Source organism: Empidonax traillii, unplaced genomic scaffold (genome assembly GCF_003031625.1).
Source record: "Empidonax traillii isolate 1590-97213 ecotype Southwest subspecies unplaced genomic scaffold, ASM303162v1 scaffold33:size3420811, whole genome shotgun sequence".
Taxonomy (NCBI): Eukaryota; Metazoa; Chordata; class Aves; order Passeriformes; family Tyrannidae; genus Empidonax; species Empidonax traillii.
In genome coordinates this window covers 1,596,089-1,622,284 of record NW_020955226.1, presented here as the reverse complement: position 1 = coordinate 1,622,284, position 26,196 = coordinate 1,596,089, and the positions used below count along the sequence as shown (strand labels likewise).

General features: G+C 34.4%; 1 protein-coding gene across 1 annotated transcript in view; it reads left to right on the top strand.

Annotated features, from left to right (window-relative positions):
- The window catches only part of LOC114073744 (sodium channel protein type 2 subunit alpha-like), a 60,495-nt gene extending 34,922 nt beyond the window's left edge, over positions 1-25,573 (top strand). The window contains exons 13-27 of the mRNA XM_027911508.1: positions 98-230; positions 1,043-1,281; positions 2,663-2,836; positions 4,009-4,365; positions 6,157-6,609; positions 14,079-14,196; positions 15,610-15,764; positions 16,918-17,091; positions 17,994-18,116; positions 18,394-18,675; positions 20,439-20,492; positions 21,309-21,446; positions 22,465-22,569; positions 23,125-23,395; positions 23,774-25,573. Of these exons, the coding sequence (XP_027767309.1) occupies positions 98-230; positions 1,043-1,281; positions 2,663-2,836; positions 4,009-4,365; positions 6,157-6,609; positions 14,079-14,196; positions 15,610-15,764; positions 16,918-17,091; positions 17,994-18,116; positions 18,394-18,675; positions 20,439-20,492; positions 21,309-21,446; positions 22,465-22,569; positions 23,125-23,395; positions 23,774-24,957 (3,960 nt within the window). The 3' untranslated portion in view covers positions 24,958-25,573. The remainder of the gene's footprint in view (positions 1-97; positions 231-1,042; positions 1,282-2,662; positions 2,837-4,008; positions 4,366-6,156; positions 6,610-14,078; positions 14,197-15,609; positions 15,765-16,917; positions 17,092-17,993; positions 18,117-18,393; positions 18,676-20,438; positions 20,493-21,308; positions 21,447-22,464; positions 22,570-23,124; positions 23,396-23,773) is intronic.
- Positions 25,574-26,196: the final 623 nt, after the last annotated feature.

Genomic DNA, 26,196 nt, shown 5'->3' with positions numbered 1-26,196 from the left:
TTTTGTTTTTTGTTTTTTTTTTTTTTTTTTATTTTTTTTTTTTTTTTTTTTTTTTTTTTTTTTTTTTTTTTTTTTTTTTTTTTTTTTTTTTAAATAGAGCACCACTACAGAAACGGAAATAAAAAGGAGGCGTACAAGTTCGTATCAAATACCAGTGGAGTTGCTGGAGGATCCCAATGTAAGGCAAAGGGCCATGAGTATAGCTGACATTATCACAAATACAATGGAAGGTGTGTGATAACTGCACTTACATGAACTTTCTTGATATAGACTTGCTTGAAGGTATTACATCACAGTGCAAATACAGAAGGGAAAAAATAGGTAACCATTGCAAATAAACTGAAGAGTAGAAAAAAAAAGCATGTACATAACGAATAAAGAAGATAAAGAATGTGATAAGCAGGCTAAAAAACCCCACTGTAACTAAAATAGATAATGTGCATATGTTTATATTAGTTATTAATGTTTAATGATGTAGTTATTGGAAGAAATGCCTTGTGATAACATTTCCCCTATCTGGACTGTAAATATATTACAGAAAATTAAAGGCCAGGAATTGGTTAATAAGGAGAAGGAAATTTGTAGTAGGATTATCTGGATTGATTACTAGTGAAAATCTTGAAAAAAGCTTAAATAATTTTCAAAAACCTATTTAGTATGAAATTAGCTTATTTTTCCTGAAAATAAATAATTAGATGTTTTAGAGGACTGTGCAGTTGAAAGTGTTACTGAAAAAAAAAAAAATTCCTAAACATAAGCATAGGGGGTTTTATGTTGTTTTTGGTTTTTTAAAACAAGATTATATAATATTAAAAATAAACAACTTTTACAATTATTAGCTCAAAACTCCTGAGGTTTTTCTCTTAGTCTTCCAAAACCTTTACAGCCAGGAAACAATAGGTTAAATTCCTGGCAATCTGACGATGTTCCTCCAAACGTACTTAGTGGTTCCAGGTATAAGAATTAAAACCTGAAAAGAGCAAAAAATTATCTTCACTTTCTCCAAAACTTGTTCCCTCTAATTTTCCTTTTTTTTCTGCAGAACTTGAAGGATCCAGACAAAAATGTCCACCTTGCTGGTCCAAGTTTGCTCAGACTTTTTTAATTTGGGATTGTTGTGAGCCCTGGTTAAAAGTAAAGAGTGTAGTTGAATTTATTGTAATGGATCCACTTGTTGATCTGGCTGTCACTGTGTGCATAGTTTTAAACACGTTATTTATGGCCATGGAACATTATCCAATGACTGAAGATTTTGAGAATGTACTTAAAATAGGAAATCAGGTAAGTCCTTCGATCTATAAAACTCGATACAATTGGAACTTGGTTTCTCTTTGAAATAGAATTACTTTTATTATTTTTATTATTGTCCCATAAAATAAATGTTATAGGTTTAATTGTACTAAAAATACCATTTGAGATATGTTGTATGTAAGAGTTTGATTTCTGTACTAAAATTTCTTCAAATAGACTTTTCAACAACCATTGTTTGAATGACACAAAACTGAAAGAAATCTGGCTTGTTTTTGTTTAGTATTACAAAAATAAAGTAGGAACCAAATTAGATTCTTTTATCTGTAGGTACCATTCATAACACAAGAAAAGTTGAATGCTATTTTGCATTATTTTTCACTGCTGTTTTTGTGTGTTGATTTTGCATTTTCATGAAGAATATTTATTTGATTGGTCCATAACAATTTGGAAGGCAGAGAACGTATGACTTTTAAGAGCATCTTGATATAATTGGGTTTTGTTCCCAAGTGGACAGAGTCTGTATGTTGTGTTTGGTGAGGTTTTGTGATCATGCCTGCGTGTTTCACCCAGAAAACTCCCATTTTTTTCCTTTCCTATGTATTGCAGTAGCTTGAGCTGTGTAAGTGTTCCTTAGCGCTAAAACTTTGTGTGTGCTCCCAGTCAACTAAAATGTCACTGCAATACTGATGCAGTTTCAGCAGTTGCTTTTTTACTTTTTGGACTGTGTAGCCCTACCTTTTAAAGAATGCTTCTGATTTTTTTAAAGTTTGTTCATCTTTCTAGTAAAAGATAGTAATTTATGCACTTCTGTAGATACTGGTGGTCATATGAGTATCTACGGTGAATTTATTTCAGAGCTGTTGTTTGTCTGCTGCTTCAGAAGACATCAGAGACGTTCAGAGTCAGAAAGGAGTTTTACTTCAAACATGATCCTTGGCACAACTGACCATTTTTCTGGCAGATAGAAAGAGAAGATGTGCTTCTCTCTGAGTTCCTATATAGTCTTCATTAATAGCACATCACTCCAATTTATGACCAATTCATGTTTTTCCACACATCTTTGTTAAAGCAGCTTCCATTTGTCAAAAGCAACTGTTAATTATCTTGCTGGGAAAAGTTCCTTTATTTAGATGGACAGCAGGTACGAGGAGCAAACCAGAGGCCCATTAGGAATAGTTTGTTCTTTGGTAGTCACTGAATGTGTCTCAGGTTTAACTGAAATTACGGATTTGTGCTAGAGCTCATTTTGATATAGCCACTTACCTTCTCTGTGGGGTTCAGGTTGTGATAATTTTCCTTACTGACATCCTGCTGTAAGAGGGATGCTACTTCTTACTTAAGTTTTTCTTTATCTACTGGTTCAACTTACTAATGTTTATCTATAAAGTAACAATAAACATTCTTTCTTCAGGTTTTTACTGGAATTTTTGCAGCTGAAATGGTTCTCAAGATAATTGCCATGCATCCTTTTTATTATTTCCAAGTTGGCTGGAATATTTTTGATAGTTTTATAGTTACTCTTAGTTTGGTGGAGCTTTTTCTGTCAAATGTGGATGGATTATCTGTTCTCCGGTCGTTCAGATTGGTAAATAAAGTATCTGCATTAATTAATGAATTATATTTGTATTTCAACTGTACTCAGACCTTTTTTAGTGTTATGTGTATTTTTACTAAGTGTCACAGGATATCTCTGCAAGCATGTTTTACAAAATTATTTATGCTATCATTAAATGCTGTGTGCCATTTTATGGATCAGAAGCAACTAAATACTGTTTTAAGGGAAAGAGCTGTAATTTTATTATAATTGTTTTAACATGGATGAGTAAAGCTCAGTGAAATGTATAATTCTTTTAAGTGTATATAGAGATATATAAATAAGTAAAACATTTGTAGTCTTGTTAACTTCCATATATGGAAATAGCAAAGAGGCTAGAGGTGTTCTTTTAAAATGTAGAAATTACAAAATTCATACTTTTAAAAAAATTCCAAAAAATTGATTTTTCTTTTCCCCTTAGGAAAAAAAAAGCTTTATTGTATTAGAAAAATACCATTGTTTTAAAAATGAGAAATTATGTATGAGACATTGTTTCCTTGTGTTCTTTTTCGATTTTGCATTTCTATTTTTCTTTTATCTGAAAACAAAAAATATTTAATGCATTTTTATTTTGAGTGGATTAAGGGTAAGAAAGAATATGAATTACACTTTTTCCGCTTCGTAAGTTAAAGTATTTGACTTGCATATTGTTCTTTGTTTTTATTTCCAGACAGTGGGCGTGTCTGATCCTTTTTTAATTTATTGGAGGCAATATTCTTTTGGAAGACTGCATTCTTTGAGGATTTCAGAATCCTTTCTTTTCTGTCAGTAGAATTCTGTTGAGCTTTATTATTTTTTTAATTCATTTCTGCACATAATGGTTTAGATGTGTGCCATGTTCAGAATTCACCATCCAAACAAATACAACCCCTGTTCTATTTTTTTTCATGTGGAAAAGAATACAGATATGTTACACACACACCAAAAAAAAAAAAAAAAAAAAAGGGCGCAAAGTCTAAAATTTATTAGTTTTAAACATGCAGATTTTTATGAAACTTCTGGATCTGTGTAAATTATAGTTGTTGGAATCACGTTGAAATCTATTCTTTTTGCTTTTGTTGAGTTTATTGCTATAGTGTTGCTATTTCTATGTATTTCTATTGCTATTTCCATAGTATTTCTGTAACTACTGCAAATAATGCTTCTGTATTTTTGTTTTTCAGTTGCGAGTTTTCAAGTTGGCAAAATCTTGGCCAACTCTAAATATGCTGATTAAGATTATGGGCAACTCAGTGGGGGCTCTGGGGAATCTGACCCTGGTGCTGACAATCATTGTGTTCATTTTCGCTGTGGTTGGGATGCAGCTGTTTGGGAAATACTACAGCGATTGTGTCTGCAAGATCTCTGACAACTGTAAACTTCCACGCTGGCACATGCATGACTTTTTCCACTCTTTCCTGATTGTATTCCGAGTGCTGTGTGGAGAGTGGATAGAAACGATGTGGGACTGCATGGAGGTCGCTGGCCAAGCCATGTGCATTACAGTCTTCATGATGGTCATGGTGATTGGAAACCTGGTGGTATGTAGCCAAAATAATTCTAGAATTAATTTAGAAAAAGAGTGGTAACAGAATCAGTAAATATTTTTCAAAGCATTATTAAATGGGGGGTTTAAATATGGTTTTTATGACTTTGAATTTGTTATGAATATGAATTCTGAAATAGAGTTTTCCATTTGTTAGATTTCTGATCCACTATAGAATTCTCAACTTGGAGGATGGTCTCCCTTGGGGGTTTGGGGTGGAATTCGGTTGTGGGTGAGAGAGTGCAGCACCATATGTTCAGGTTTTTGTGGACTACTTCTGGTTACTTAGAACAGGATAGAAGAATAAAGGCACCTTACATTTAGGCTTCCAGGATGGCATTTGCTGTTTGTAGAAGAGGCCTCCCTACCTGATTGAGGCATCAATTCCAGTTGCACATAGCCAGGGTTACTTTTTTAAGCTTTTTCTGCTCTCTCCTGTCTAAAAGACTGCTTTAACATCCATAAAACTGTGAAATGTATGCCATTTTGAGATCTCCTTATTGCACAGCCAGCACTTCACACAAATGGTATAAAGAAACTTGAATTAGTTGTTATGCAGAAAAAACCCAGATTTGATTACTTCAGCCTTTCTTTCACTTCTTCACCTTTTTGCTTCCTATTCTATGCTATTTATAGATACTGTACCAGAGTGTACAGAAATGCGTATACAGTTCTCTTTTAAAGTTTTATATTTATTAAGTCACCAGTATTTAAGACTTTAATTGCTCTGCCTTCTTCCTCTGCTTTTCTTATTGCCTTCTAAGTCTTCCTCTATTGTTCTACATCTCCTCTTCAAACAACTGTCAGTAGCAGAAGAAATTTTAAATTGACCATCCTGGAAGCATTCTTTATGAATAAAATTTATAGCAGAAATAAGTTAATTATCTTTAAACCAGGCCTGCATTGCTTTTGGTTGCATAGTCAGTTGCTTCAGTATTTTCTACAAATCTATTGTCTTATAATGGATTGAACTGTGAAGCTTTTTGACCAAAGAGAACCTCTGCCTTAAGTAGTTTTCTAAACCAGAAGTTAGAACTTTGTGCAATGAAGTGTCCACCTCTGTGAATTGTCCTGCAGTGTTTACTGTATATGGATTTTATTCCATATCTCTAGTTGATTTTTTACGTGAGCAGAGATACCTGCTGTATGTTCAAGGCTGTTTTATCCATTTATCTTTCTGTGTTCCCAACACAAAGTTTTACCCTGTTGTCTTCCAAGTTGGTATAAAAGCTGATTTGAAGATTCAGGAGCTGGTACTCCGCTGTTTTGGTGTCTGAGTTCCTGGGAGACCCTGAGCTCATGTAACTGATACATGTTCCATGTTCTAGGTTTTGTCTAGCTGTGGGAAGAGGATGGCACAGACAGAGTGCACTCCTCATTTTTTAAGTTGCACACAGCAAAATATTTGTGTGAGTTTGGACCAGTAGGAAATGTGTTTTCTGCGTAGATCAGTTGTCTTCTGTTGCAGAGTGCGTCGCTTTGCCAGGACAGTAAATGTGTTGAATCTGTTCAAGCAGAACCAAAGAATCCTTCATTTATGACCTTGTACAAACACGAGCAGAAAAAGAATTTACAAGTTTCAGCAATGCAAAACCACAACCCCCCCCGTGTTGAGGTATAGGGCAGGTGTTGTGCTTAAATTGCATTTGCATTTTATTTTCTATGTAATTTCCAGGATCTTATACTGTGAAAGAAAACATGAAACCTATGTTCATAGAAACATGTGAATGAAAACTGAAGAAATTCAGCTCTGTTGTATTTTTTTTTTAATTTTTTTTTAAATTAGGTGTTGAACCTTTTTCTGGCCTTGCTGCTGAGTTCGTTTAGTTCAGACAATCTTGCTGCTACAGAGGAAGATAATGAAATGAACAACTTGCAGACTGCTGTTGCAAGAATTAAGAATGGAATAGATTATCTGAAGAAAAAAGCAGGTGAATGTGTCCGAAAGTCTTGTTTGAGAAAACAAGCTGTTGTAAATCAAAGAACAGCAACAGATCAGTTGAATGATGAGAGAGACCACTATACTTCCAAGTGTACCATCCCTGAACTAAGGATAGATACAAATTATCACAAAAATGAGAATGGAATGGCCACTGTTATAGGTGGCAGTGATTATACATCATTCATAAACAACCCAAGCCTTACTGTTACAGTACCAATAGCTGTTGGAGAGTCTGATTTTGAACATCTAAACACAGAAGAGTTTAGCAGTGACTCAGATTTGGAGGAAAGCAAGGAGGTAAAATTTAAATTTTTTTTTTTATGAGCTAATTGATACCAATTGTATTATTTCTTTGTATGATACTTCCTCCTTAGGAATGGAAAACACTTGTAATTTGGTATTGTTTGACTGTACTGAGAGTGAATAAACTGAAGTGGGCAAGTGGAGCTCAAGAGAGCCGGAAATCCAGGCAGAACTGTATAAACACCCATGAACTCATTTATAAAAAGATTTTTGAAAAAACACTCTCTTACAAATTGTTAGTTAGACAGAAAAACTAGTATATATGTATAGCATAAACAGTTAAAAGACTGGGTTTTTTATATAACTGTAATATATCTGTGAAGGAAGGATGAAAGAAAATTGGTATTTAAAAATACCAGAGAAGAAATTAATATAGAATATTAATACTTTTAGGAAAACCAACATTACTTTTAGTGGATAAACTTAACAGAGGTGCTAACTCAGGCTAATGAGAGCAGTGACAACAATTTTCGAGTTCTGAAGTGAAAATGATGGGGAAGAGCCAAGGGAACAATATTAGTATTATAAGGTGAATACATCAATTAAAAACTAATGGGAAAAAGAAGACTTACTAAATGAAAAAATATTGGTTTCTTGCTTGTTTGTGGGAGTTTTGAAGCAGTCACTTCAAAGACAACTGCCTGACTTTAAACTCGGTCAGCTTTAGGGAAGTAGTCATGTGTCAGCAACTGCAGACTGAGGGGGAAAAGCAAAATTATGGATTTCAGCAGGATCCTGAGAGACACTGAAAATTCAGATTGCAATCTGTGGCTCAAGACCAGGCTGTGTCTGGTATCAATACCTCTGGCACCTGAAGACATGAGGACATTAATAGAGTTCACTGATTGTGTAGACAACTGTACTCCAGCCTGGATTATTTTGGATTTTGCGAGGAGGAGATTGTTGGTGTTTGGGGGTTCAGTTGATTGTTTTTTGGGGGGGGGGTTCATTGGTCGTCAGCTTTTTAGGGTTTTAGTTGTTTTGTTTTAAATGGGTAATTAATTTGCCTATATAATTTCCAAATTGTAGAAAATAAGTTTGTTCCAGAAAAATGTAGTGAAATTGCATTTAGAAAGGTGTAATAAGGCACTCTAAGGGTGTTTCTTTTATTGTAGAGTGCAGTATTCAGCAGTATTACACTTATTTTTGCTATTTCACCAGCTCATTTTCTGACAATTTGTCTATTTACTTTTTGGAGATTCCTCTACTTCATGTATTGTGTCGACTACTCAGTTGAGAAGACGGTGGATTACTAAGAGGCCTCTTTAAAGCAAGCAAATGATATTCATAACTTCTTTAAAAATCTGACGAAAGGATACTGGAGTTAGTGTTTTAATAAAATTTGGGGTTTTTTAAGGGAGTATTTGATGAATCCAGGTAATTTACTCTTGCTCTGATAACTGTATTAAATCTCACTCTTACCTGGAAAATATTCCTCAGTTGAAGATACCTGTTTCTTCGCTATTTTATATTTAAGTATTGGGTGACAAAATCTATGTCTTCTCACCTCTGATACTGAAGATGAAACATATGTATTAGCTGTTTATATGATACTATTATCTAGTATTAATTTTAACACACTCAATTTTGGAAAAGAGGCTGAGGATTGGTATAGTTGAAAGACAACCATAGGAGATACACAAACTAACAACGAAAAACTATTTCATGTAAACTAGTTCATAGTCAGGAAGGAAATTGTCTTCTGTAGATTATTTCAGCTCTTCCTTTCAGACTTTCCCTTTGAATGGGAAAGTGGTTTTTTTATGTTTTATGTTGGAGTTATCAGATAGCTACATTATTTGATAAGCTTTTCAGAAGTCATTGATGAGAAGTGAGATTAGATTTATAACAGGAGACTAAGAAAAGATAGGTCTGAGATACTTGAGGAAATTACATGTTTATTGTAAGGCGTGGGATTTTGTTTTTGATTGCTCTATATCTGCTGCAATCCATAATGCACCTTAAAGTGTTTGAAATTTTTTTTTAAAGTCATGCAGTTAAACATAATGTTTATGGGAAAAATTGCTTACGCAGAAGTTTTCATGTTAGACATGGTATGATTTACTTTTTGTTTTGTTTTGCCTGCAGCTTCTTTCTGAAAGTGTTTTCTAGATAAATATTTAGCATCTAGAGAAGACCAAGAATAAGCTTGACATTGAAATGCAAGGAGAAATAAATTTCTGCCCTTTTAAAGGTCTAGCTACTACTATTTAATGGTTGCTTAAACCTGTAGTATACACAGCGTGGGTGTATGTCTGTCTCTTTTGTTTGGGACCTTTTTTATTTTTTTTGGAGGAGGGGGATTTGAGGGTGAAAGGATTTTTGATGGTGGTTTTGTGTTTTTGTTTGTGGGGTGTTTTTATGTTCAGGCCCAAGCCCAGCGTACCTCTATGAACTTCAGATATTCTGCTAATCTTACCTTTTCCTTTATATCTTTGTGTATGCTTAAAGCTCTAACCCACAGCTGTAAATGTGATATTTTGCAAATGTGTGTCATATCTAGAAAACACATTTTTTAGTCAGTTGGAATCCACTCTTCTGTTTCCAGAACTCAAACAACGTAAAGGGCACCATGTTTTAACGTCATTGCGTACCATTCTTACTTCTCACAGGAGTAAAATCAAGCTGGATCAGTCGAGAATGCAGATCTGGTGCTTTTTAACCAGGCAGAGCAACGTGTCAGCATGTTTACACAGGTTACCTGAACAAATCATACATATATGGTCATTTTTGAGATTGATTGGCCTGCATGCTACTCAGCTACAATATATTTTTCCCCATGTGTTGCAATATAGTGGAAACATACCCAGCTGCTCTGTAAGCTGAGCCCCATGACCCACATCACAGCATGACTGAGGGCAACACCAACATGTTCTTCTCTCCTTGTTACATCTTTGGTATTTTCTGTATGACTTCTGTGGTATAACCTGCATGCTTTGTAGGTTTTTATTTTTATTAACTGAATTATTAAGCATTAGACTTTTCAAGGTTAAAAGAGGTTAGCAACCTATGATTTTATGAAAATGGAAAGGTAGTCCTCACGGTGTTTTCTGTCGTCTGTTGTACCATGTTTTTAGCTGTCGTGTAATTATGAACATTTTCTGATCATGTTCATTTGACCAATGCCTCTGTAATATTACATATATACAGTTACTTGTATGCTAAAATGTTTATATCTTTGATATAAATTGTTTTGTGTTTGCTCTCAATGCTTTTATAATTTACATTCCAGTTTTCTCATATAGGATGAAAGATACACTCCTAGGGATAATAATTTTTTAAATACATATGCATAATTCTTTGAATATGGATGCAATGATTTAATTATATTCTACTCACGAAGTTTGTATATGTCTGTAAGATTGGAAGTTAGGGTATCATTTATTTAAGTTTTGTTCCTCATCGTCAATAATTGTTTCTCTGTGAACTTAATCCAGTTGCTTAATTTTTATAAAGAGAGACTTAAAACATAATTTCAATCAAAAATTCTATGTAGGTTTCTGTGTAACTGTCTAAATATATCTGGGGTTTTTATAACTATATAAATATGGAAACTCAAACAAGGAAGAAATAGAAAATTAGGAAAATCCAGAATAGGAGTAAAATTAAGACAATAATTAAATAGACAAAATACATACTAAAAGCCTACCAAACTCTAAATTCAAGAATTCCAGAACTGTAAAATAAATCTTAATTCTACCAAGCTATGCAATTCTTATTCCTGATGATCCTTTCTGAACAGTTGGACACTTCCTCTCTATGTCATATTGGGGTCATTCCTTTTCCAAATACAAATTCTGTTTATGTGGTTTTGTTATGGAATCCTACATTATTTTTCATGTGTTCTGTGGAACTGTTTTATACATTGGAAAGATTTAGGCCTCACTTTTTTTGTCCAAGGGGGGCCTGTAAGCTGTTCAGAAAGAAGGAATGTAAAAATATCTTTTTAAGGATTTTCCAAATCATTTTAGAAAAGGCACTTTTCTAAAAGAAAAAACGGGAGAGTATCCCATCCTAGTGGTCCCAAGTATGGGGGAATTAGTCCCATTTGATGGATATTGTTTATGTGACACTGCTCCTGCTTCAAGCTTCTGCTGGCATGAATCTGGACAAGTGCAGAGCAGCACACAAACCAGTGAAGCAGGAGCTTGTAATCATCTGAATGTCACTTTATCTTACTTATCCCTCTTTGCATAGTAAGATGATGCTTTTTTTAATAGATACACATGCCAAATTTTTTCTAAGTTATAAAGTAGGAATGGTAGGTTTTGAGTTTAGTTTGTTGAAAAAAAAGTATTTTCTATGGAGACTCTTTTGGTTTCTTTAAAAGGTAAGCTTAAACTGTAGGCATGGTTACTTTTATTCTTTCAGAAATGAAAAGGTCCCAATAAAAGTGACTGCTAACTGATTATGCTGAAGAGTACCCTACTCAGCGATAAGTCAAAATGATGATTACAAAAAAATGTGCTTTGTGTCCTTTTTGTTGTTTCAGTAATAGTTGACACTAAATGGAAAAAATAGTGGTGTTTTTTTTTTAACTGAAGAAGTATTTCAATTTAAAAATAGATCTGATTGATTAGGCAGATAGCCAATGGATGGAATATCAAAAAATCCAACCCAGGTGCTTCCTCTTGTGTTTCTATATAGTAATATTTTTGGATCCTCTCTTCTAAGAGGTTCCTAACCATATTCTCCAAAGCACTGTTATCAGCAATTGTCTTTCACATTTTACTGTAGTTCTTTACCTCTTCTTCAGCAAAAAGATACTTGGTAGTCTTAAATTAAAAAGCATGAAAGAGAACCTTACTAAATAAAATTATGAGAGTATGCAGCACAGTCATCCAGTGAGTTGGGGTTTTTTGTTGTTGATGTGTGGTTTTTTTTTTTTAAATTCCACAAGACAATCTTTTTCTTCCTCTTAACAACTGTATTGCTCATATTTTTGTTCTTTGCTTTGGAGCTTCAGTGGAACAATTTGTGGTAGTAACATTATTCTTGCAAATATTTGTGCCATTACACCTTGATTCTTTCAGGAATACAGCCAGATCATAAGCATCAGATTTTGACCTTGTAACAGTATGGGAGATATTTATATTGAAAAAACTAAAGTGTTCAAAATCTGAATAACTTTTCACTGCCAGCAGTGAAAGAGAAAGAAGGATATTATAGTGAGGGAATTTTTCTAACAAAAATGATTTAGTGCTGATTTTGAAAACATCAAGGCCACTAATCAGCTTCTGAGTATGTCACTTAATCCATTCAATCCAGTGCTTAGTGTATATACAATGTGGTCTTCTTACCTCAATCAGGCAAACTTTGAGCAGCAGCTATGTGCCCTGGAAGGTAAAGGATGAACATTTCTGTCTTTCCCAGAAGTCCCTCTCCTGGAGTGATTCCTATAATCAGTTAGATTTCTGCAAACTTTCTAAATAGCGAAGAAACTAGCTTTCAGATTTTTAATTAGAACAGGAAGCTCTTCTATGTATATTATTTTTACAATCTCTTTTTGTTGTTTGGGTGTTTTTTTTGTTATTTGATACTTGCATCTTAGTGAAAAATATGGGTATCCTACATAGAAAAAGAGAACCAATGTTTAATTAAATCAATGACTCTCCAAGCAGTAGGATTATATCCTACACTGTCTATAGAAGGAAGACTTTCACATTAGTGAAAGACTGTCACATTCGTGACAAAGAAAGTCACTAACCAGACTACCTGGTTTATATCAAAATAGTTCATGGAATCTCTGATTTGATCCTAGAGTCAAGAAAATTGATTTTCTTAATTAAAACTAAATTTAAAAAAAGCTCTAGTCTCTGATTCTTCCACTATGAGTTAGAGGAGATATGTTCCAAACACATTGATTCTTTTCAGTTCCTTTTGTATTTATGGTTGTTCATCTCATATTCTTTCAGTTGAATTCATGTCATCTGCTCAGGCAATGTACTAAGCTTACAATTAAAATGACCCAGGGTACTTCATGTTGGTTGTAATTTTTATTAGCAATATGACACAAAACTTCCGTACGCTTAAAAAATGTATTTCTTGAAATTAATAATTTGATTTACAATTCAATTAAGAATTTCAGTTTACCCACCACTGCTGCAACATTTTGCAATATATTTGCTATGTCGTGGAATGATGAAAGCAGCATATTAATAAAATTATGGAGAGCATATAGTGCTATCCTCAGGTTCAGAAGAATTAATGATAGGAATAGTTGATCTGTGAATACTGCTATTGTAAAATTAATGCTTCTAAAAATAACAAGACATGTTTACAGTGGACATGAGTAATATGGGCCTTCAATTCCAGATAATCAGTTTGTAAAAAAGTAGCAGCTAAGTAGGCAATATAACAAAACCATTTTTAACTGTTTTTGAAAAAAGTAAATGCAGAATACTGGGTTACTTATTGTATTGTCTGTCTTTCAAAAACATGAAAAAATTGTTTAATGCTGAAAAAAATTTTGTCCTTTCACGTTTCACAATTGAGCTGTAAATACAACTTGATTGGATAGTAACTTTTCTGCTTTTGTATCATAAGTATCTCTTAATCATGCAAGACTAACTAAATTAATGAAAATGGTGTTGATTTGACAAAACCAAGATTGTTTTATAAAGTGTGCTTACATCATTCCCTACAGACATTTACTTGTGTTACTTCATTACTGATGTTTTATACTTCTTGATAAAAACATTATAAAATGTCAGAGAATGCTGTGGCCAAAACTACTTTGACTTAGTTTGGTACTCATACTTGGGATAAGTGTACAGGACACCACATCTTCCTTTAAAATCTCCAGACTATGGACTTTGCAAAACACAGGCAGATTACAAAATAAAAAATAAATTAAGACTTATTCTTTTATTGGATGGGGGAGTTTGTTTGAGTTGTTTTGGGGGTTTTGTTTGTTTTATTATGCTGTTTCGGTTTTGTTTTGTTTTGTTTTCCTAATGTGACTTTTGTAATTTCAATTATTAAAACAAAAAAAAATTTCTTTCTGGGTGTTGACTGTACAGGTATGTGTACCAGAGTAATGGGTAGTTTCAGAATGCACAATGTACTACATATGTGCATTGGCAAAAAAGAATGCAAATTAATGCCAGTTGAAATGTATAAGAAAGTAATAGCACAAAACAAAATAAATAGAATATGTATCAACAAATCAACTTGGTAACAGTTAACCTTGATTAATGATCACACTGTACTATATTTAGACTAGAAATTCTGAAATTCCATGAAAAATTACATGATATGTCTTGCAATTTCTGGGTAGAAAGTGGATGATTTATGCACATTTCAACAGCATTGACTGCTACATGTGGGTGTTTGTGTGTATTTCTGGTGACAAATATTGTTCTTATTATTACTGGTACACAGTGTTGCATGCCTAAAGTTAATTACAGTTCTAAAAATGTAAATATTAGAAAAGTTAAAATGTTATCGAATTTTACTTTCAGAAGTTAAATTTTTCCAGCTCATCTGAAGGAAGTACAGTTAATTTAGCTGTCTTTGGAGAAGAAAAAGCTGACACCGAGCCAGAAAAAGCATCAGAACTACAGGCATGTTTTACAGAAGGTATGGAAATAAAATTTAGGGTTAGAAATTGAATTTTGCTTGTTTGCAACAAACTGGTAGTTCAAGGAAGATATTGGTTACAGTCGCCCTGGATCCTAATTTGTCAAGTCTTAGGGTACAATTAATTTTGCCTTTTGTAGATAGTTATACTGAAGTCCATTGAGCCATTTGTGTGATGCAAAGATAAATATGTGCGTATGTGATCATTTATGATATTTTAAAAATAATCACTAGGCACAATTCTGTAAACTGGTTCTTAGCCATCAGTAGTTCTGTGGATTTGAATTACATTGTCAGTAGTGAAATCTGTAAGACCAAGCCCTCCACAAGGTACCTTCCACTGAGAAATTTAAACCATAATCATGGTTACTGACTCACAGTCACTTCCTAATACTAGAAATCAATCCAGTGGGTGATTCAGATCTTGGAAAGTTTGACTCTAACAATAGTTATTATCTTTACATTATACCATTAATGGAGTGAGAGGATACTTACATTATGTGATATCTGTAAGTCCTTGGGCACAAGATTCCTTTTTTCATCATGTAAGCATTTTGACTAGTTGAAGGTGAAGTTAACCATGTTCTTCACAGTGGTAGCTGTTTTATCTGAGCTGATGAAACATAGTGTAACTTACTTGTAACATGTCAACTTAATGACACTCACAGGAAACCCAGAATGCATTTGGGACCCATTAGTTTTGACTTGGTTATGTTTTTATGATATTAATAATTTTTAAAGTATTAAGGAGGCTACAATTGGCTAAGCAGATACTGATATTAATTGAAAATGATGTCTTGAGGGCCCCATGGTAGATGGGGATGGTTGTGTGGATGGTTGCCACAAATCTGTATCACATGGAAAAGCTCTCACAATCTCCAGTAAAACACCTGTTTATGTCATGAAAGAGTTATCCTTAGTTAGCCCTTGAAGCAGCAGTTTTTCCTCAGTGTAATATATTAGGGTCTGTGTCTGTTTGAACCTTAGTTGAGAAGCAAAATTTCTTTTTAAAGGAGCTTCTGTACTCTTGAACTAGTTGATGTGAAAGTTATTGTGTATGGTCTGTTTCTAGTCCCTGATAGTTCTCAAATGTTCTTTGATTATCTGTATATAAATTGAAAAATATTTTTAAAATGTGTTTGTAAATGAAAATTAGCCAAAATAGATTACTCTCTTTTATTATAAGCTCGATGTTGCATCAGAGTAGAGAAAAAATTGTGCACATGCAAATTTTCCTACATCCAAAACATAAAATTGAGAAAGTTAAGTATGCTTTAAGTAGCATGCGGTAATTTGAAGTGCAAAGTGGAGTAATTTGAACTTCTTGAAACAGGAGCTAGTTAGGAATAATTTGATTTTTCAGAATAATAAAAATTTTACCATATAAAAATTTGTAAATTTTTGTACTGCTAGGCTGTATACGGAAGTTTAAATGCTGTAGAGGCAGTACGGAAAGCACAAAAGGAAGAATCTGGTGGAAGCTTCGAAAAACCTGTTACAAGATAGTAGAACACAACTGGTTTGAAACATTTATTGTCTTCATGATTCTTCTCAGCAGTGGTGCTCTGGTAAGTCGAGCTTGCACCCATAGGAATGGTACCTATAAAAATGTGTTATCAAAGGTAGTATTATAACACATGTTTTCATTAAGAAAAAATACAACGTTGTCTTGAAAGAGAACTTGGACCTAAATTCTCAGATTATTTCAGGTATTAACATTTAACATAAGTCCTTGAAATTTTGCAGGTGAATTTTTTGATTAATACAAGGTAATGTGTGTGTTTATGGAAAGGATTATGCTAAAATCCTTGTTTAAGAAATTATAAAAGTAATGAAAAATTGATTTTGTGCAATAAAGGAAGCAATTATTCTACTTCAAAATAAAATTGTCCCCAAAAGCAGTATAGATACTAAATTCATCATGCTCTCATAATTTTTTTCCTATAGTTTTAGTTTCAGTATTTCTAGCCTGTTACATATGAATTCTTGAATTCCTTTATACTATTCTTAGTGATATTTAGTCCTTCCCACAGTTCGGGTTCATTTTGGTTGTTGATTGATATAGAATTTGGAATATACTGTCATTATCTTGGTTCCAACACTTAAAGCACCATGTCCCTTCCTTCTCTGTCCTTGGTGTTTACAGGGTAGTTTTTTTCACTTTTTTCCTTCAGTACTCATACTGCCATGTGATGTTTTGCCAGCTCTTTAATATATTTTCCCAGAGGCACCACCAGCTTTACTGTTGGGCTCAGCTGCTTGCAGTGTTGGGTCCATGGTGGAGCCAGCCTAAAGCAGCCCCCTGGTCTCTTCTCACAGTGGCCACACCTACAACCTCCCACTACTAAAACCTTGCCATCAGCACCTTATTCAGCAAGAATCATCAGCAACATAATATCTGGTCTCTGTAGCTCATTATTCTCTTCTGTTAATTGAAGTTAATGCAATAATGAGACTACCTCCTGACTAAGCCTGACTGTGCTTTTCAGTGTTGAGTATTACTGAAATTTCTAAAAACTTTTGTAATTCCATTATCAGACAATGACACAGTCTAAAACTCAGAAAGAATGCGATTGTAGTTTCTGATCATAATGGTTTTTCAAGGTAAAAGATCTCAGGTTGAAAGTGATTCTACTTTGCTGTTTTAATTCATTTCTGGCTTAATTTGTAATTTGCAAAGACTTTGATATCTGACTTATATATAAAACCCATTCTTCACAGGCTTTTGAAGATATAAATATTGAACGGCGCAAGACTGTAAAAATCATACTGGAATATGCTGATAAAATCTTTACTTATGTCTTTATTCTGGAAATGGTGCTAAAATGGGTGGCCTACGGTTTTCAGACTTACTTCACTAATGCTTGGTGCTGGCTGGACTTCCTGATTGTTGATGTAGGTACTATACTTTTTAGTAGTCTATTTTTGTTGTTTAGGCAGGTCCTTTTTTGTAACTCCAATATGATACGTATACAGTGAAGAATATAAATTGGGCTTAAAAGAACAGAAAATTACATACTTGTGAATAAGATTCCACTGTAATTACCCAGTGAGTAACTGAATCTGGCCTTGTGCCATCATTGGCTCCGTGTGTTCTGTGCCTTACTACTCTGGGTTACGCTTGGTGAGTGAGGACTATCAACTGCTTTGACTTCAGTCTTCTGGATATGGCGACGGAGAACAAGGAGGAAGCAGACACAGGAAGGAAAGGGAAATTAAAGAGAGCACATGGGGTAGTAGGGCAGTAGGAGAGCTGATCCTGAACTCAGTGGGTCACTGGCAAAGAACTATGGGGGCACATTGTTCTTCAACAATAGCAGTAAAAATTAGTGTTGAAATTTCACTCCAAAGAAATTATTTAAATTATAGTAAATTATAGTAAAGCACTGTTTAGTACTGTAATGTGTCCTGTAGGATGGGATTAGGTTTTCAGTACATTTCAGGCATTGACTGAATTTATTGGGAAACTGAGCTTTTATTCAGATTCTTTTTGTCCAAATTACCCTTCATTTTGCACAAGTATGATAGACATTCTTCTAACAAGAACTCTGTGATGAAAATTCCAGAGATTAAGGTATCATTTTGTTTAAGCTGTTCTGAAATTTACATGCAACATTGTACAGATTTTTTTCTCATGTTTTGTTCTTTTTTTATTTATTCTTGCTGGAAGATTAGGGACCTTGTATAAACTTTTTTCCCAATATCCAGATCAAAATTTTTCATCCTTGAGATATTTGTATTGTGAAGTTACTTAAAAAAAGATAAAAAAAAAATGTTCTTTTGTTTTCCCCCTTTAGGTCTCGTTGGTTAGCTTAGTAGCTAATGCCCTTGGTTTGTCAGACCTTGGTGCAATTAAATCCCTCCGAACCTTAAGAGCTTTGAGACCTCTAAGAGCTTTGTCACGCTTTGAAGGCATGAGGGTAAGGAAAAAAAAAAAAGAAATAATGTGTAAAACAAATCCGTAATAATACACCTAATTATAAAATCATGGAGGAACACTGAGTTGCATGTCTTTTTTCAAGGCCAACAGTACCATGTTTGATTGTATTACATGTATTACTCCTTTTCTATTTGCATTACTTCCATGTAATGTAATGTTTTACATAAAATCTTTTTCTAGATTTAAAAAAATTTAACCCTTGTGTTGTTATAAAAAAAAAAGTTGGGTTTTTTTTCTGTCCTGTTTTTATTTCCTAGGTGGTTGTGAATGCTCTTACTGGAGCAATCCCATCCATTATGAACGTGCTTCTGGTTTGTCTTACATTCTGGCTAGTTTTCAGCATCATGGGAGTAAATTTGTTTGCTGGCAAGTTCTATCACTGTGTTAACACCACAACTGATGAGACATTCACACCAGAGGAAGTCAGTAATAAAAGTATGTGCGAAAAAATTAACATGACTACTGGAGGTGTCCGGTGGAAAAATGTGAAAGTAAACTTTGATAATGTTGCAATTGGTTATCTTTCTCTGCTTCAAGTGGTAAGTGTATAAATTTTCCAGCTTTGTTTTTTGTAGCAGTAACATTTAATTCCATAATTTTCAGTGTTGTTTTACACTGTATGAATGGATATGGGTTTTGATTTTATAATTCTCTTCTATGAAGCTAATTAATGTATCTTATGGTAAAATCCTGATTACATTCTCTGGCCTATTTGGAAGAGGAGGAATATCTCATATTTACCTGATGGACATAAAGTTCCTTGGAACCCAACTCTTAGTACCTTTTTAAATTCTCCAGAAACACAGTGTCTAGTTAAAATATCTAGATAAAAAATTGAGCTAGGTTTAATTTCGTTTTGTTTCTTTTATCTGGTAAGGCATATTGACTAAGATTTTTATCATGGTAGTCAAATAGATACATTCTAGGGCTCATCTGATCTTCAAACAAGAAGAAAGCTAACTACTGATCTAGAAAAAGGTTTTAAATTCACTTTTTCCTCTCTTCTCTCTCTTTTTTATTCTTACTAGTTGTACTCCAGTCATTGTCTATTATTGCCAAGTGACTTTTTTTGGAGAAAGTCTTAACTGTTTTTAAACTCTAGATTCGGAATTTATTAGTGTTAGCTTTCTAGGCACAAACCTCTTTTAGAGGCAGCGTCTGTAAATTGGAACCAGTAAGACAGAAACAAATATTTATAATCAAGTTCACTTGACAAAATGCTTGCGGAAACTTATTTGTGCTCATAAGCAATTGGCAATTATTCTGTCTTTACAAATTTCCAACTGGTAATATTTAATAGTTGGTATTGTGCTTGCAGGCTATTGTCTGATTCCTTCAGGGAGTAGGAGTAGCTGTTGCTAAATAGCACTATGCATAAATTACCTGCTTAGAGAATGGCAGTGCTTATAGCATTGGTAACGTTTCTTGCAGATACAGTTCACCTTTCTAAGGTTAACAGTAAACATACCATTCACACCTTGTATGCACTCAGTGCCATTGCTCAAAGGAGTAAGAGTGATGAAGGCCCACTAGAAGGATAAGGAATTGGCTGGTTGACTGTGTTGAAAGATTTACGGTCAGCGGCTTACTGTCCAGGTGAAAACCAGTAAAAAGTGGTGTCTCTCAAGGGTTTGCCCTAGGAACAATACCATCTAAGAGCTTCTCCAAGGACATGAATAATGGAATTGAGTGCACCCTCAACAGTTTGCAGATGACACCAAGTTGCGTGGTACAGTTGATATGCTTAGAGGGGATGCCAACCTGAGGGACCCCAGCAGGCTCAAGGTTGTTGAACCTCATGCAGTTCAGCAAGGCCACGTGCAAGGTCCTGCACCTGATTCAGGACAGTCCCCACTATCAGTAAATACTGGAGAATGAATGAATTGAGGTCAACTCCACAAAGGTGGTCTTGTGAATACTGGTGGAGAAAAACTGGACATGAGCTGGCAATATGTGCTTGCACGCGATTGCACAGGACTGATTGCAAAGTCAGTCATATCCTGGGCTGGACAACAAGAATTCTGGCCAACAGATGAGTAAGGTGATTCTCCCCACACACTCCATTCTTACGAGGCCTTACCAGTACAAGGAAGATACAGACCTCTTAGACTGGGTCCAGAGGATGGCCAAGAAAAAAATCAGAGGACTAGAACACCTTCCTATGAATGCTTCACTTGTAACCTACCAGACTTTTAACATTTCTCTTTATTTTTGTGCAATTACATAGCAGAAGACACGTTTTATTTAGAATGTTTTCATAATTGGAGCTTTGATAGAAAATATCAACAAATTTTGCTTTTAGGCAACATTTAAAGGATGGATGGACATCATGTACGCTGCGGTTGATTCTACACAAGTGAGTGCAATATAAAATCTACCGAGTAAAAAAATTTACTGAGTGAAGACAAATATGCGATTGATGTGATGCTTCTTGAATGGCAGTTGAAATGAACTAAAGTATAAAAAATTAAAATGTAAAACCTTGATAAATTTTCTATATAAACCTATGCACTACAAAGTGCATGCACTTTTAATAGGTAAAAAAAAATTATAGCCGTAGATCTACATAAAGTATTACTCATTTAATAAGTCATCTGAAAATTCAAAACTAATGAGATCTGGTTTCCTAATAATTTATCTCAGTGAGATTATTTTACCTGTATCTTCAAAAATAACCCAAATAGTCAAGTGGCATCCCTGCAATAGCTAATCCAGAGCTGCAGACTCTACTGTCAAAAAACAAATTGGCTAAATTTTACCTGGTTCTCTTTTAATGCTGATATTTGTTTGCATCTCTCCTCTATCCAACTCCTGATTTGCATGAAGTCTATAGGAACTGAATTGCTTCTGAGAGGTTTAAGATTTGTACGTTTCTGTCAAATTTAGTAGTACCTATATAAAATGTCAAATGTCATTAAAAGGGATAGACAGAGAGGGGAGACAGGAAGGGGAGGAATGGCAGATCTGTGTGAGCAGTTACAGACATGTGTATTAAAGGGATTTTCAAGTTGAAATTATAAGGCAAGTGTAGGGTATTTTTCAAAAAATTCGGGTTTACCCCCTTGACAGAGAGTTGCTGTCCATCTGGATGTCACTTCTATTCCTGCTTGGTATACTGTGATTTGTCTTACCTGTTACTTGTGATGTGTTGCTGTTTTTCTATGTTACATAGGCAGAGAGGCAGCCCAAGTATGAGGACAACCTGTACATGTATATTTACTTTGTTGCCTTTATCATCTTTGGATCATTTTTCACCCTAAACTTATTTATTGGTGTCATCATAGATAACTTCAACCAACAAAAGAAGAAGATAAGTATCAAATATTTCATTTTCACAACACTTTATTGTTATTGAGCACTCAAAAAATGTATGCAAGGATAAAACTGAAACTTCTCATAGTAATAGAAAAAAAGAAATCAGCTGTTAAGATTTCTGTTTATTCAAAATAATGAAATAATAGCAGTTTCTTTTTAAGGCATTTGAAGTAATTTAAAGTTACACTGAGTGTCTGAGTGTTGTCAGCATTCCTGTACAGCCCAGTGATATGCTGTACATCCGAAAGTTACACCTTTGTTTTTTCTTACTCTTACAGTGCTGAGACAAAGCTTTGTGAAAATGCAGATGATTTAAGTCAAGCAAATAAATGAGAGGAAAGAAGAGAATATGCAAAACTATAAATATCAAAATTGATAAGGAGATATAGCAGTACTGTAAAGGCCTTCTCAATTACAGACACTCAGACAAGTTGAGTGCTGGAAATACTGCTCTATACTGTAAGACTAAAGAGGGTTGGCAAATTCTTGAATTAGTAGTGAGTTTGCAAGAAAAAAAAATCTATGACAATTGAAAATATGCAGTTTTTCTTTTCAACTAAAATAGTTTCTCTTATTCAAATGAACACAGGATCGTGTCAGGAACACCAGTACTTGCTGTTTAAACTGTAAATGCTGCCTAAGGTCTATAATAGTCTTATTTTTCTGTGCACATTTGGAGCAGAATCATACTGGAATATTGCTAGATTTTTAAGTATCCATGGAATGTATATTTTACAAGTTGGGGTTTTTTCATACTTCTTTAATTGAATTAATCAGGTATGTATTTTTTAACATAACAAATAGGTAGAAGTTCTGGGGGGGTTCTTTGTTCCTTAATGTGTTTTATTTTTCCCTAGAGATTTTAACAATCTTTGAAGTAATTACTATGTTTGGTTTTGTTAACAATGTGTAAGAATGAATAAAGGGTTTCTTAAAACCATGTCTGCAATGCTGTGAAATAATGGATTTAAAGCCTTGGCTGTAATCAGTTTTGGTTTTTTTTATTATTTTACCTTGGAGGTCAAGACATTTTCATGACAGAAGAACAAAAAAAATATTACAATGCAATGAAGAAGCTGGGATCCAAGAAACCACAAAAACCTATACCTAGACCGGTGGTAAGAATGTGTGCTATTCTTCTATCATCTATATTTGGGAAGAAATGGCAGCAGTACATTAACTATCAAAAAAATTCTCCCTTGACTCTAAAAGGGTTTAGGCATAATTCAGGTTATCTGTTCATTCTGAAATGAACCACGTACATATGTCTATTCTGCAGGAAAAATCTCTCATATTTGTTGTGCCTGAGGAAGCAGAGAATCAAAGAGTCTGAAGAAATATAAGCCTGTAGGTTTCCAGGGGAATACTTAGAACTGGCAAATAAAGAAGTTACTGGACAGTGTTTTTCTTAGATTTTTCAGCCTTTTGCTTGGTTATATATTTTGGGATATATTCTGCAACCAGATTTGTCTATCTCGCATTGGCCTTTTTAGCCATCAGTGCACTTGTAGCAAGCGTGGGTAGAGCCCTTCTCAAATCTTCGTTCGCGAAGCCTAGCCATGATGATGATGATGATGATGATTATTTTGGGAGAGGAAAAAGGAAATAGGAGGGAGGAAAAGGATGTTCATTACATACAACATACTATCACCTTTTCTTTTTTCTCCCCTCAGAACAAATTGCAAGGTCTGGTGTTTGATATTGTAACAAAACAAGCATTTGACATTACCATTATGGTTCTCATCTGTCTTAACATGGTCACAATGATGATAGAAACAGATGACCAGAGTGAAATGATGCAAAATATTTTATACTGGATTAACTTGGTCTTTGTTGTCCTTTTCACTGGAGAATGTGTCTTCAAAATATTCTCACTCCGTTGTTATTACTTCACCATTGGCTGGAATATTTTTGATTTTGTCGTTGTTATTCTTTCAATAGTAGGTAAGAAATTTTTATATCTAAAATGAAATATAGTTAGATGTGTATTTAACGCTTTATCTCTGTCAAGTTATGCAAACCAAAGGAGTTACTTAATTTTAATTTCTATTGATTATTTAGGAAATAAAAATCATACTTGAGAGTAGTAACTTTCTTAATAGATCTGTATCAGTTTTAATACTTCTAGGGTTTGCTCTTTTTTTGTTGTTCTAAGAGTGCTGGGAAAATAATCTTAAATTACTCATAGCAGTTAAAATTTAATCTTCAATTATAATTTCCACTAATTCCACAACTAGAGTTGCATTTTGGTCACATTTTATTGTGGAAAATGTAATCTGTGTTAAAAAGTTATTCTCTTAATTTTATTCTTTTGTTTCACAGGTATGTTCCTATCTGAGATGATTGAGAAGTTCTTCGTGTCCCCTACTTTGTTCAGAGTTGTAAGACTTGCCAGAATCGGTCGAATCCTGCGCCTCATTAAAGGCGCCAAGGGAATCCGCACTCTGCTTTTTGCTTTGATGATGTCTCTTCCTGCTCTGTTCAACATTGGTCTGCTGCTGTTTCTGGTCATGTTCATCTATGCCATATTTGGCATGTCCAACTTTGCCTATGTGAAGAAGGAAGCTGGTATAGATGACATGTTCAATTTTGAAACGTTTGGCAACAGCATGATTTGCCTGTTCCAGATCACCACCTCTGCTGGCTGGGATGCTTTGCTTGCCCCAATCCTGAACAGTGGGGAGCCCGACTGCGATCCCCATAAAGATCATCCGGGGAGCTCTGTGAAAGGTGACTGTGGCAACCCTTCTGTTGGGATCTTTTTTTTTGTCAGCTACATCATCATCTCCTTTCTGGTAGTGGTGAACATGTACATTGCTGTGATTTTGGAGAACTTTGGTGTTGCTACTGAAGAAAGTGCTGAACCCTTGGGTGAGGATGACTTCGAGATGTTCTATGAGGTTTGGGAAAAATACGATCCCGATGCAACACAATTCATAGAATTTAGCAAATTGTCGGATTTTGCAGCTTCTCTAGATCCTCCTCTTAATATACCAAAACCAAACACAATTCAGCTCATTGCGATGGATCTGCCCATGGTGAGTGGTGACAGAATTCACTGCCTTGACATCCTGTTTGCTTTCACAAAGCGTGTTTTAGGGGAAAGTGATGAGATGGATGCCCTCAGAATACAGATGGAAGATCGGTTTATGGCAGCCAATCCTTCTAAAGTCTCCTATGAACCAATTACAACCACACTGAAACGAAAACATGAAGAAGTGTCTGCTGCAATCATTCAGCGTGCTTACAGACGTCATCTTTTAAGGCAGTCATTAAAGAAACTTTCATTTATATATCGGAAAGATGAGGTTGATCTGCTTATCAAAAAAGATATGATTATTGGTAAGCTAAGTGAAAACTCACCCCCAGAGAACATGGATATGTCTGCATCCACCAGAGCTCCACCTTCTTATGACAGTGTAACAAAACCAGAAAAAGAAAAATACGAAGATGACAAATCAGAAAAAGAAGACAAGGGAAAAGACAGAAAAGGAAATAAAAAGTAAAAAGCAGAGAGGTTGTCCATGATAAATGCTAACAAGCCTGAGAAGATGACATTTTTATCAATAGCATTCTTATTGGAACATTATGCCAAAATTACAAGTTTTTACATATTTGCCCACTGCTATAGTCAGTGCCTGTACCAAGACTATGACCCTTCACTGGTAAACTCTCAATTTGTAACAGGGAAACAAACCTGCAGAACAATCATTTTGATTATCAGCTGTCATTAACAGAGAGGAGACAAAAAATTTGTACTTGGACTGTAGGAACCCTTAACAGAGTGAAAAATTACCAATCCTTATAAGCGTGTATTTTTGTGGAATAAGTGTATCCACCGAGTACATTTCATCTCCTGCATTCCATGCATGTCAGGGGCTTCTTTTTGTCGTCGTATTTGCTTTAATCACACACAGCTATCAGTAATTCTGCTGCGTGAGAAAAAAATCTAAATACATTTTATTTAGATAAATGCTAAATGCTAAGTAATACTCTGTATGCAGAGAAACATAAATGTCAGAATATGTGATTATAACATCATAATATGAGCATAGTTCTCTTGAAGCCAACTCTAAACACAGAAAAACTAAGATCCCAGATTGTTGAACCTCACGATCTAGATCCAATTAGCAAATTATAAAAAAAACCCCAGAGTTTAGATAGAAAATTTATCAGAAAAATAAAGCAAGGGAACAATTTTCACTGAAAAGAGGTTGGTAGCTTAGTCTTTTGAATTTCATATACTTACTTTTAATACCTTTTAATAATTCTTCATTTATTATACTGTCCATTTCAGATACAGTGATTTAAATAAATGGTGCTACACACAGCTCCCATTCCAAAAATCATGAGACTATGGAAAAAGACCCGTTCCTTTCAGAGTACAAGATGCCTCATAATTCCTGAGATATTCAAATATTTTTTTTCACAGAAAAGCTACAAATGCCAAATTGTGCCTATAGGAAACTATACAGAATAAAAAAAAGGGATAAGCTTTTTTTTTTTTTTTTTTTAACCTGTAGACCCTGTAATATCATGAGTAGTTTCCATACTTCATTCCAGAGTCTGTATTTACACTTCTTTTTCCTCATGAGTATATCCCACTTAGGACAGTAATCAAAGCTATGTGAATAAATTGATAGCAGAGTAGCTTTGGGGGCAAATACTCCCTTAATGTATACCTCAGATTTAAAATTCTATGCTTTGGAAGGATGGATTATGCCAGAAACACAAAATAAGTAGGT